The 13,658-nt window shown below is 46.9% G+C and overlaps 1 protein-coding gene across 1 annotated transcript in view; it reads right to left on the reverse strand.

Moving 5' to 3' along the window:
* The window catches only part of MARS1 (methionyl-tRNA synthetase 1), a 63,931-nt gene extending 51,725 nt beyond the window's left edge, over positions 1-12,206 (reverse strand). Inside the window, exons 1-2 of the mRNA XM_078766046.1 lie at positions 12,187-12,206; positions 11,958-12,066 (exon numbers count right to left, since the gene is read on the reverse strand). Coding sequence (XP_078622172.1) covers positions 11,958-12,060 — 103 coding nt within the window. The 5' untranslated portion in view covers positions 12,061-12,066; positions 12,187-12,206. The remainder of the gene's footprint in view (positions 1-11,957; positions 12,067-12,186) is intronic.
* Between the last annotated feature and the right edge of the window lie 1,452 nt (positions 12,207-13,658).

Raw genomic sequence — 13,658 nt, forward strand, 5'->3', positions numbered from 1 at the left:
AGTCGCGGACGTTCCGTCGAAGGCCGTGCCAGACGAAACGCGCCGACACCAGCTTCTGAGAAGCTTTCCGGCCCGGGTGAGAAAGGCCGTGGATGGAGGCGAAGATGCGGAGCTGCCAGGAAACGGGCACGATGGGGCGAGGCTGGCCCTGGGAGACGTCGCAGAGCAGGACGGTGCCCGCGAAGGGGATGTCGGCCAGGCGGAGGCCCGTGTCCGCCACCCGGAGGGCCTGCACCGAGGTGTCGGTGGTCTGGTCGGCCGCCATGAGCGCGAAGTCCACGCCGAGGTGGACCGCGTTCGCGCTGGCCCGAGAAAGACAGTCGGCCACAGCGTTGTCTTTGCCGGCGACGTGCCGGATGTCCGTGGTGAATTCCGACACGGCGGAGAGGTGGCGCTGCTGGCGGGCCGACCACGGCTCCGTGACTTTGGCCATTGCGTAGACCAACGGCTTGTGGTCGACGAAAGCCGTGAACGGGCGGCCCTCCAGGAGGTGTCGGAAATGGCGAACGGCCAGGAATAGACCGAGCAGCTCGCGGTCGAACGTGCTGTATTTTAACTCGTTCGGCCGGAGCTGCCGGCTGAAAAACGCGAGTGGCTGCCAAACCCCGTCCACCCATTGTTCATGGACGGCGCCCACCGCGTAGTTCGAGGCGTCCGTAGTGAGGGCGATGGGCGCGTTGAGCACCGGGTGAGCCAGCAGCGTTGCGTCGGCGAGGGCCCGTTTTGCGCTCGCGAAGGCCGCGTCCATGGCCGCGGACCAAACGATGTCATGCTTGGCCGGCTTGCCGCGGAGGGCCTCGTAAAGGGGCCACATGAGCTGAGCAGCGCGGGGCACGAATCGGTGATAAAAATTCACCATGCCGAGGAACTCTTGTAGGGCCTTGATGGAACGGGGACGCGGGAACGTGGTGATGGCCTCGACCTTGGTCGGCAGCGGCACGGCCCCGGTCTTGGTGATGCGGTGGCCCAAAAAGTCAACGGTCGTCGTGCCGAAGTGGCATTTGGCCGGGTTGACAATTAAGCCGTGCTCGCTGAGGCGACCGAACAGTGTTCGGAGGTGGAGGAGGTGCTCGGCGCGGGACGTGCTGGCGACGAGAATGTCGTCCAGATAGACGAAAAGAAATGGCAGGTCGCGCAGCACGCCGTCCATTAAGCACTGGAACGCCTGGGCCGCGTTCTTGAGGCCAAACGGCATCCTCAAAAATTCGAACAGGCCGAACGGCGTGATGACGGCCGTCTTCGGGACGTCGGCCGCCCGGACAGGTACCTGGTGGTATCCCCGGGAGCTGAAGGTCTCGGCGTTGACAAGGCGACGACGTTTGACGTCGACCAGCAGCCCGTGCGCGCAGAGGAAGTCGGCGCCCAGCAAAGCCATGGGGACGCAGGCGGTCACAAAGGTCCACTGAAAGCGCTGGCTGCCGAAGCAGAGGGTGACGTTGCGCGGGCCGAAAGTGCGTATGGCCGAGCCATTAGCAGCGACCAAAGAGGGGCCGCAAACGGCGTCCCGCCTGTCCTGCTCGGAGGCGGGTATGACGCTCAGTTGGGCGCCGGTGTCACAAAGGAAACGCCGCCCAGACGCTTTGTCCCGAATAAAAAGTAAGTTGCCCGAGTGGCCGGCGCTCATGGCTGGGAATGAACGCCGACCCGGCCGTTTCCCGACTTGCCGAAAGTGCACGGGGGTCGGCACGTCCGAGCCTTGTGTCCGAACCTGGCGTGGTAATAACACCACGCCTGGTCAGGTGGAGGCCCCGGCCGTCATGTCGGAAGCGGTCGGTGCGGCGTGGCGGCCGCCAGTTTCACCAGCAGTTCGGCCTCCAACCGCGCAGGGCGCTCGGGCGTCGCCTCGGACGGCGGCAGGCTCCAGGTAGCTGCGCCGATGTGTTGGCCCGCCGAGGAGATCTTATCGGCTTCCCTGGCGGGGGTGCGGGAATCCGTGATCAACGTGCCAGCCAGGGCGAGGCGTACCGGGTGAGGCAGCTGGCGAAGGAACAACTCGCGGAACAGAAAATCCGGAGAGTGCTCACCGAGCAACGAGAGCATATAGTCCATGCGCTCGGACGGGCGCGTGTCGCCGAGCTCGGGCAGGTCGAGCAGGCGCCGTGCGCGTGCCGCCGGTGAGAGGGCGAAAGCGTCGAGGAGGAGCGTCTTCAGCGCGTCATACTTGTCGGCAGCCGGCGGGTGCTCGAGGAGGCTCAGGGCGCGGGCCGCGGTGGCGGAACCGAGCGCTGCCACGACGTGGTGGAAGCGGGTGTCGTCCGCGGTGATGCCTCGCAGGGCGAACTGGGAGTCCGCCTGGGCGAACCAAACAGCCGCGTGAGCCTCCCAGAAGGTAGGCAGTTTAAGAGTCACTGCCGTGTCCATGTCGGTAGGTCACCAGTGAAGGAGCTGCGCTCCAACGCGAGTCGAAAGAAGTGACGCGACCAAAGACGGAATTCGTCCGAGTTGCTTTATTGAAACAAAACAGCTCAGGTATTCTGACCAAAAGCCCGTTTATCGGGCAGCAATATATATACACATTTATGTCGGGAAGTTTGCCCGGCAAAAGCTATACCGGGCATGCCCGGGTGTCAAGGGCAAGCCTTGGAAAGGCGAGTCTGGACCTGCCCGGGCGTGTTTGGCTGCGGCCTGGCAAGTCGAGGCTGGGCGTGCCCGGGCGCTCTGGACGAGCACTGGAAAGGCGAGAGCGGGCATGCCCGGACGCTCTGGGCGAGCCCTGGAAAGGCGATAGCGGGCATGCCCGGACGCTCTGGGCGAGCCCTGGAAAGGCGATAGCGGGCATGCCCGGGAAAGACGAGACCGGGCGTGCCCGGGAAAGACGAGACCGGGCGTGCCCGGGAACAGTGAGTCCGGGCATGCCCGGGAGAGGCGCGTCTGGCCGTGTTCTGGCCGGTGCAAGGCGATTGTGTGCATCCAGCGGTAACCGCTACAGCGGTGTAAAAGACGCTGCATCAAGGGCAGTGGACTTTGGACCAAAAAAAACTTCCAGAGCATTTAAAATATTTATTTTATTTCAATTGAATTATAAACTTGAACACTGGAGAACACAAATCGCCTTTTGACACTTTCAAAACACGTCCGTTTAGCAGTACTTTGACAAAATATCACGGCATTTTATGTCATCTCGACCAATCCAATTTCACACTCGCAGACACCGCGCCCATGTCCTTGATTCTCAAGACTGCATGGGATAAAGTATTCTATGAGCTCGTTAGGAAAGCATTCGAGGAGAATGCACCTTGTCTGGGACAAAGCAGTACTTGCAATTTGACAATTACACCCATACATGTTGGCAATCCTTTCCATCATCTTCATGTTGAATCCTGTGCTCATTGATCATGGAGTGAGAGAAGTATGATGCATAAGCAGGACGGGGAAGGGGAGGAAGGGAAGGAGAAAGTGATGTGAGATTAAATTGTGAAAGGCAGGTAAGATAAGTTAACATGTGATTGGTCACATTGTGCTGCATGGATAACATTACTCAGTGTTTTATCCTCCAGCGTCCGTGTGTGTCCGTGTGTATCCGTGTGTGTGTGTGTGTGTGTGTGTGTCATGCTTTATTCTAAAGCATTCCTGCTGTCATAGAAAAATAAAAATTGTACCATTGGAAAGCTGATAAACGATATACTCAGAACAAAAGAATGTCCCGTTTAATCCGACTGTTAATTTACAATTGGTCACTGGCTTTGACACCAATACAATTTTTTATTACGGACTCTAAGCTTCAAAAAGCTCCATATATCAAACAGGTTCAACTGGAGGCCCTCGCTGCCATTAGAATATTGAAATTGCATCTGATGTGGCTATATGCTCCCAGCTTGCTGGCTCGATGACAAAAGAGGCCATTTGCATTCTTTGGAAAAACGCCACGTTAAATCTTCTTTTTTGGACAAACGCCACGATAAAGCTAATTTAACATTGATATACACCTCAACACGCAACCCATTGATGGCAATCGTGGGGAAAACCCGCTCGGGGGAGAAAACCCCCTTGGGGAGGGGGGGCCACCCTCATCCGACCTTGTTCAGAATCCTGTGCGGGCACGGGCAACTTGCTAATAATTAAAATGACTGTTTTAACAGCCTGTCTTTCCGGGATTGAAGAAGAAGAAGACGATATTGTGGTATTTGGAGCTCAATGCAGCAGTCCTAATGGTAACATTTTTTTTATCATCCTACGACAGCAGGAACCCTTTAGAATAAAGCATGATGGACATAGGAGCACACAAGGTTATATATAATGCTGTTTACCAGCGGAGGGGAGGGGATAGGAGTGGGGGGGGTGGGGGGGGGGGGAGGGTTTAGGGGCTGTTCATGTTACACCTCCAAGCAATAATAAATATATATATATATATATATATGTGTGTGTGTGTAAACAGAAGGAGCACAATATCGTCACACATCTCAGATAACGTCACACACCACCAGGCGGCAGTTTACAACTTCACGAGGGTGAAACTTAAAATTGAGAGCTCAGACAAGACAATTGAGAGCTCAGATACCCACTTTGTTAACCTCGAAAAATATTTCATTTGGAGCTTAATTGCACCATGGAAGCAAAGTAAAACTACAACGACACTCGGTAGAGCGCATACCTCCGCCAGGCTGAACAGTTTGTTTTGTATCACAATGATAGGCCGGATCTGGATTCGGACATGAACCAAAATCTAATCGACTTGTTCTCGTCACCAAACCAACTCATTCACCAAGTTTAGTCATAAGTCGTCCATAACTTTTTAAAATATCATGTTATATATCGCTTTTCCCCGATCCCTCAAAGGTGAATAATCACTTAAAAATTAAATAATTCTCGTATCCGAATGCATATTCAGATCTTCACCAAAATCGAATCTATTTGTCGTCGTTAAACACACAACCTGTCCTACAAGGTTCGTCCGAATCCGTCCACAACTTTTTGAGATATCGTGCTATGTATCGTTTTTTGCCCAATCTCCCAATGGTGAAGAATCACTTAAACATTTCTAGTAGCCGGATCCGAATCCGGATCTTCACCAAAATCTAATCATTTCGTCCTTGTCATATACGCTACATCTCTGCCAAATTCCGTCTGAATCCGTCCACAACTTTTTGAGATATCTTGTTCACAGACAGACAAACAGACAGACAGACAGACAGACACGGGTGAAAACATAACCTCCATCCACCTTTGGTGGCGGAGGTAACTATCTTGATAATAAACAAATAATTTACTTTTGACAGAAGAAAATAAAATGAACGAAAAAAGTAAATAAATAAGCAACAAGCACTAACTATAATGTTATGGGCCAGCAGGGGGCAGTAAAGAACAGGGGGAAGTGCTAAAGTCAAAAGGGAAAGGAGGATTAAATGGATTTTCTTTTTTTTTTAATCAAAGGAATCACGACTGATAGGAGGATTCTAGGAGCAGGAGGACATGGGGAGGGAGATACGGAAAGGGCCAGATGTGAGAGAGGAGACACTTAGTAGCCAACACTGGATGAAGAACCACTGTCGTGTCGATGACCTGTAGACACTGGTAGCAGAGCAACGATGGCAGTGATGGCATACAAGGCACCGTGGTGGCAGTGGGGTCTCATACATACCAACAGAAAAGCTCCAAGGGCATCCATGGATGACCCCACTCAGGTCTGGCTTGACTATCAGTATCTTTCATCACAAGTAAATCCTTTAAATCGCCCTCACTTGCCACAATCAATCCACGGTTCTTGCTCAAATGAGGCCACCGGTCAATTGGCCGGCTCAAACAACAGCAAGTCCAAACCAACCATAGGGCGGGCGCTTCATGCAAATGCAGGTGCAAACTACAACAGCACTCGGTAGAGCGCATACCTCGGGCTGAACAGTTTACGTTTTGTATCCCACTGAAAGACCAGATCTACATCTGGACCTGAAAATAAATCGAATCGGCTTCATCTTTTCACCGAACCAACTCATCCACCAGGTTTTGTCAAAATCCATTCACAACCTTTCGAAATGTCATGTTATATATGGGTTTTGGCCCTATCTCTCAATGGTGAAAAATCACTTTTAGAAATAAAAAAAATCCTCGTAGTCGGATCCAGATCGTCACCAAAATCGAATAAATTCATCCTTGTCACACACACAACCTGTCCATCAAATTTAATCCGAATCCGTTCAAAACCTTTTGATATTTCCTACTCACAGACAGACAAAGAGGCAGACAGACAAACATGGGTGAAAACGTAGCCTTCGTCTGTCCACCTTTGGTGGCAGAAGTAATAAATGCCCATCTCCAGACCAACGATTGCTACAGGTGAAGAAAAGTTTGGAATAAATTAACAATGGCCTTGCAAAACAAAACAGCCATCTAAAACTTACACTAAATGGTTAAACAATGCTACATGAACATCCCTACTGGAATCATCATAACAAAATACACTATGTCCATGAACTCTGATTCGGATTTACCATGCACTTGGTCCCCTACTTATGCTCGAGACGCATTCCTAGAAACCCTTGCGTAATTCGGAAAAGCGTAAATCAAAAGCATTTTTCCCACATGAACAGTCATAAATTGAGGATGCGTTTCCGCGCGGTAATTTTTGGTCATCCCAACATAACCAAACAAAGTCGGTCGTGCCATCGCAAATCCCGACACTTCTCACCGAGTGCAAAGTTGAAAGATGGCAAAACCTTCCACCGACAATGACCCAACATCAAATTTTGAGCTAAACATTTCTTCTCCATTTTGACCCCTGAGACCCCAAAGGGGCATAAACCAGGGGTCAAATCCAAAAAAGGTTACATATTTCATGCATCTCCTCATGTTGATCGCATATACAGGGTTCCATTTTAAAATGTGCCCGTAATTGTATTTTCTAGTATTTGACCTTTTGACCCCGCCCCAGAGGGTGGGGCCAAAAAGGGCATTGCTCTTGCACCTTTTTGCCATGTGGTAATCATAACTACCAAGTTTGGTGAATTTCTGCACAACCGTTTGGAGGAGATAATGTGACAGACAGACAGACAGACAGACAGAGATTATTACGATATCATAAAAGGCGTGACGATAATAATACTAAAGATTTACGAGTCCTCTTGACGGGAGAGCGGAGCATAGACGTCGTGGTGCGGCTTGGCGAAATCACACCGCCTCAATAAAACGTATAAACCCGGAAATTACGAAGCGGAAATAGAAAAGTGTTCAGTACTCAAAGCGACAGTGCTGCTGAAGTGGCTCACCGAGCAAGGGTTATACTGGGTGGTTTGCCATTCTGCATTCCATTGCCTTCCCGGCAGTATTTAGTGCAGAAATTTGGTCATGGTGTCGGCGATAGCTCATCTACTCTTCACGAAGGATCTTTAACGTTCACCAACGAATGCTGGCAGATCAGATGCCCATCGAACGTCCATCGGCCACACACATTGATCAATCACCCTGACTGTGAAACACCGAGGTGACCAGAGGTGACCATTTGTAGCTGGGTCGGGATTCGAACCTGGATCATACCTCCATTTCTTGGGAAAACCACATTTCCAAGCTGGCCTCCAAAGCCAGTCGCCGACTGGGCATCCTCCGTCGTGCGAAGTCCTTCCTTGGCACACCTGAGCTCCTCACCACATACAAGGCTTTCATCCGCAGCTCAATTGAGTACTGCTCTTCCCTCTGGGCCGGTGCTCCTGCCTCACACCTAGCTCAGCTTCACGCTGTTGAAACCAAAGTTTTCAGAATCATTGGAATCTCCCGCGATGTAGTCAACGCCGAGGGCCTTTCACTCACTCACCGCAGGCAGGTTGGTGGTCTTTCTGTCTTCTACCGACTCCTCTCCGGCCTTGCTCCTCCAGCTCTCTCTGTGCTCTGTCCCCCAGATATTCCTTCAGGTCGCACAAGATCTGCCTGCAGCCCTCTTATGGTTAAACTGCCAAAATCTAGGCTCTCTGCTCACCTTCACTCTTTCATTCCCCTTTTCTCCCACCTCTGGAACAAACTCCCCCACTCCCTTCAATCCCACTCCTCCCTCCAGGTCTTTAAAACAGCTGTTCACCACCATCGCTTATCTTCCCCCATCCAAAACCTTGATCTTTTCTACCCCCACTAATTCACCCCAGATACTTTTTTTTGAAATTCCAACTTCTTTCCTGGAAGTCCTTGCAGTGTTCATATGTTTTATACCTCTCCCACCTCTCCCAAAGCCCTCCCCCTCCCACATTTCTCCCAATGTCCCTGCTCTCAAATGTTGTGTTTGTGTCCTTCCCCCTCTCTCCCCATCTTGTCTGCCGCTCCCCTTATTTTTTGTGTGTCAGTTTGACTTTTTGTGTGATTAATGTTAGCTCTTTCATGAGCCTCGATCTTGTATACAAAAAAAAAACAAAAAAAACTCCAATGACAGACAGTAAGGGCCTTGATATACTTTTACTTAAACTACGATGACAAATTAGCAGAAAATCGACATATGAGCAGCATTTATCGGGGATTTGAATGAGGATCTCAGCATCTCGACATCAGAACTCCATCCACATCAAGCTTTGTGCTGGTATCGTAATAGATAGGAGATTGCATCACAATGACAAAAGGAGGAAACAATACAAGATTCTATCAATGGCAGCTGCATTAGAAAATGTAAATAAGCAAGTTCTCCAACTAAATAAACAACTCTTTCAAATGATTATGGACTGTCTTCTAAAAATCAAAATACAAAACACAGATTGGTTTATACTGATACTCCTGTAACTTTGAATAACAAATCAGATACAGAAACCGTTATTGATAACCTTCGTCAACATCAATATAAATATTATGAACAGTTCTGTTGAGGGTAAGCTTTCCAAATTGGCAGATGACGTGAAGCTCTAGATTATAGGTTTATGATGATGTCGAGTCTCCTCGGGCCATGATGGCATTGCCTTTGTATGTGTGGTACACACGAGTAAGTGTGTGGTATCGACGGTGGGGGGGGGGGGGGGTCGCCACTAAGGGGGTCGCCACTCCACTTCGTCCCTCTGCTGGCCGTTGGGGATTTCATCCTCTTCCACCGTGCTGTTGCAGTCGACTGGACTCTCATCCACCTGATGTGCAGAGCCATCTGCCATTTAAACCACATGGCTGCAAACTGTTACCCTGGTAAGGGGGGGCTGATAGGTACTACACCTTGCCCACAGGTGATCTGGGGTTATGGTTAAAGGGGCATCCATCTCCCTGAGGTATCAGAAGACACCCGCATACCCAGTTTATATTACTAGTACATCCGCTCACGACGGGAGCGGCAGGAAGGGTAATTCCTCTTTGGGGTATACAGATTATAGAGTCGATCAATGGTCAGGTCTCAAGAATATTGGATGTGTTCATTTTCCAAGTTTCTTGTGGAGAGATCGTCAAGTGGTTTAAGCATTCAAGCAAGCCCTCCATTCAAAACCGTTAAGGAACGGCTGGCTTGGCAAGCACTAGCTCACAACTTGGTAAATGAGCACACCCCAAGCTTCCTCCCTTTCAGTTTCGTGTTAAACAGCAGGAAAAGTGGGTTTCATTGGTTGTTTTCAAAACAAAACCTCAATTGGTGGGTTTCAAAAGGCAGCTACGAAAAACGCCACTTTAGTGGCAGGAAGGGTCATGTTATTTAGCCAACCCTTGTGGGGTACATAGATTACAGTAGATCTTTGCTCAGTTCTGTCAGTAAAACGTACCTCACGGATGTCGGGATTCCCCCAAATTTCTTTGTTTAATTTCATAGACAGCATTAGTGACTGTTTAAAAAGCTAATAATATGTGTTTGTGGTTTATAATATTTTTACTTGTGGTAGAGGCCATTGCGCCATGATAAGCTATTTCTAAACGTTGACACGGCGTTTGTTCAAGGAAGAAAAACCCCTTGGGGATGTGGGACATTATTAGTATTCATAGTCTTGTAATAACGTTAATATTATGTTATTATCCTTCGTTTTGTTGTTAGAACGGCCTTAGAAAAACGCCACGATAAAGCGAATTTAACATTGATATACACCTCAACACGCAACCCCCTTGGAAGCAATGGCGGAGAAAACCCATTTGGGGTAGAAAACGCCCTTGGGTGGAGGGAAAATGAATGCGCTACAACCTTCATTGTGTAACCCTTAGTCATCCTGTCAAGTTTGGTTGAGATTGGATAAGTAACGACAGGATGTATCGCAGTCAAAAATCGTCAGACAGATGCCAATTTGCATATTTTAGTATGATCGGATATATAGGTTTATATTATAGGATTATAGGTTCATGTGAAGCTTGAGATTATAGGTTTATATTATAGATAGATTATGGGTAGATAGTATTCATTCTATAGAATTGTAGATTTCTATTATAGGATTATAGGTTAATGTGAAGCTCACTCCGGTTATATTATAGGTAGATTATAGGTTATATTATAGATAGATTGTAGGTAGATTATAGGTAGATGATAGGTAGATTGTAGGCAGTTTGTCGGTAGCATTCATTCTATAGAATTGTAGGTTTCTATTATAGGATTATAGGTTAATGTGAAGCTCTAGATTATAGGTTATATTATAGATAGATTGTAGGTAGCTTATATGTAGCTGTAGGTAGATTATAGGTAGATTGTAGGTAGCATTCATTCTATAGAATTGTAGGTTTCTATTATAGGATTATAGGTTAATGTGAAGCTCTATATCATAGGTTATATTATAGATAGATTGTAGGTAGCTTATATGTAGCTGTAGGTAGATTATAGGTAGATTGTAGGTAGCATTCATTCTATAGAATTGTAGGTTTCTATTATAGGATTATAGGTTAATGTGAAGCTCTATATTATAGGTTATATTATAGGTAGATTCTCGGTTATATTATAGATAGGTTGTAGGTTGATTATAGGTAGATCGTAGGTTGTATTCATTCTATAGAATTGTAGGTTTCTAATATAGGATTATAGGTTAATGTGAAGCTCTAGGTTATAGGTTATATTATAGATAGATTGTAGGTAGCTTATATGTAGCTGTAGGTAGATTATAGGTAGATTGTAGGTAGCATTCATTCTATAGAATTGTAGGTTTCTATTATAGGATTATAGGTTAATGTGAAGCTCTAGATCTGGGGTTCTTAACCTGGGGTATCCATACCCCTTGGGGGTATGGGGACCAAACTCTGGGGGTATGGGACTCGTAATAAATTATAATAATAAATCCCAAAAATCCCCCAAAAATAGGCAATTAAAGTAAAAACACCTCTCAGAAGGCACCACAGAGCACCAAGAAATCAAAAAAAATTCTAGGGGGACATGCCTCCAGTCCCCCCAAACGATGCGCACCTTCGTTACACCTTGGTCAGTCTACAGTCTGGCGAAGGGGGTATGGGGACATCGTGGGCAATCCGTTGGGGGTCTTGACAGGGAAAAAGGTTAAGAACCCCTGCAGTCTCGATTATAGGTTATATTTTTGGTAGAATTTCGGTTATATTATAGATAGATTGTAGGTAGATTATAGGTAGATCGTCGGTTGTATTCATTCTATAGAATTGTAGGTTTCTATTATAGGTTAATGTGAAGCTCTAGAATCTAGATTATAGGTTATATTATAGATAGATTGTAGGTAGATTATCGATAAGGTAGTATTATAGGTAGATTACATATTGGTAGATTTATTCACTCTATAGGATTATAGGTTTTTTTCATAGGATTATAGGTTTAATAGTGTGAAGGTCAATATTATAGGTAATAGTATAGGTCGATTATACTATATAGGTAGATTATAGGTTTATTGTAGGTCGTATTATAGAATATAGGTAGTATGATAGATAATATTCATTCTATAGGATTATAGGTTTATATTATATTTATAGGATTACAGGTCAATGTGAAGCTCCAGATATTTGGTACTGGTTGAGGTACTAATGTACTGTACTGTATACACTGTATGCTCCCTACTAAGTGAGTGTCGTTCGAGTTTTACACGTATCGTGTCACGTGGGATTAGTTAGTTAGTTAGTTAACATTGTTCGACACGAGGGTCCCCACTTACCGCAATGAGCCGGCGGTAGCACCTCGGGTCGGGAACCCCACAACACGGCGGCCGAAAGTACTTTGATCCCCGTGGGCTCTCCGGGCACCAAGTGTAACCGCATAGCTACCTGCGACAAGCAGGAAAACTTCGAATTAGTAATGAAGGGCAGGGACCGAGAATCAAAATTTAAAACCTCAGGTGAACAAAATGACAACGGGAGACACAGGTAATCAACCCCCCCAAACACCTCGGAACACACGCAAAACTCCACCTACCGGATGCGAATGCTCTCCAGCTTCGCGCGAAATACAAATGCCCTCAGAGCTACTTTTGATGGTTATAAACAGCGAAAACGTACAACTATGCGCCTCAGAGGCATTTGTTATTCACATAACTGTTTACGACTGGAAACGTGCATGATGAAAGTTTGCATCATACACTTACATGCAGCAACTCGACTTCGCGCTCCCCGTTCAATTCATTCATTCAGCGTACAGTTCATGTACAAATCAGATGGCTGCGTTACAAAGCTTGTCCGCCATCACCCGAGTGATTGACGGAATGAATGAAAAATGTGTGATCTGATGAGTAATGAATGAGTGCATCCCGAAACACTTCAGTCATATTTTTCGCTTGAACCAAACACGATTTCGACGAAACTTCACCACAACCTTCATCACCCGTGATGTACTAAAGTTCAAGGCATAAAAAAATCAGGGTCTGAAGAGATCTGCAGGGGATTTGAGTGACGGTTGCTTCTGCCTTCTGATCCATACACGTTAACGTGTGACGTCATGTACTCTATGACGTCATTTACTCTACTATAAATCTCACTTATGAAAGGAAATTCCACTGTTTCTCCTCCTTTTCTCCCCCACAAGCAAGCGCAGCTTTTCTGCATCTTTCAAGTACTTCAGATGCAATTTTGCCCGGAACGATGATGGCGGACAAGCTTTGTAATCTGGCCATGATTTAATCTAAACCCCGCCCTCTCGTGGTTGAAATGTAAATCCATTATTTGCATGGAGTCTTCTATATATATGTAAAAGAAAGTTTTTGTTTGTTTGTTTGTCTGCACGCTCATCTCCTGAACGGTGAAAGATAGGAGGAAACTTCTGAAACAAAAAATGTCGGGACAGGCCCTGGGAAGGTTATAGGCTAGTTGGTGAGGCTGGGCGAGGCTGCCTCGGCCGGGCTGGGCCCATTTCGCAATGAAAAGCTGAGCTGAATTATAATAGTCAATCTTCTACGGCCGCGAGTAAAAGCTGAATTATAGTCGTAAATTCATTCAAAAATAACCCGGGCAACGCATGCGTGCTTGTCTATAACTATGTCGAGTGTGCATGCACACGTGTCTATAACTATGAGGTACAGTGCATTCAGAAAGTATTCAGACCCCTTCACTTTTTTCACATTTTATGTTGCAGCCTTATGCTGAAATTGTTTAAATTCATCTTTTCCCTCATCAATCTACACTCAATATCCCATAATGACAAAGAGAAAACAGGATTTTAGAAAGTTTTGCAGATTCATTAAAAAGAAAAAAATGAAATATCACATTGACATAAGTATTCATACCCTTTGCTATGACACTTGAAATTTAGCTCAGGTGCCTCCCATTTCTCTTGATCATCTTTGACATGTTTCTACACCTTGATTGGAGTCCACCTGTGGTAAATTCAATTGATTGGACTTGATTTGGAAAGGCACACACCTGTC

Source organism: Myxine glutinosa, chromosome 12 (assembly GCF_964187855.1).
Source record: "Myxine glutinosa chromosome 12, kmMyxGlut1.1, whole genome shotgun sequence".
Taxonomy (NCBI): Eukaryota; Metazoa; Chordata; class Myxini; order Myxiniformes; family Myxinidae; genus Myxine; species Myxine glutinosa.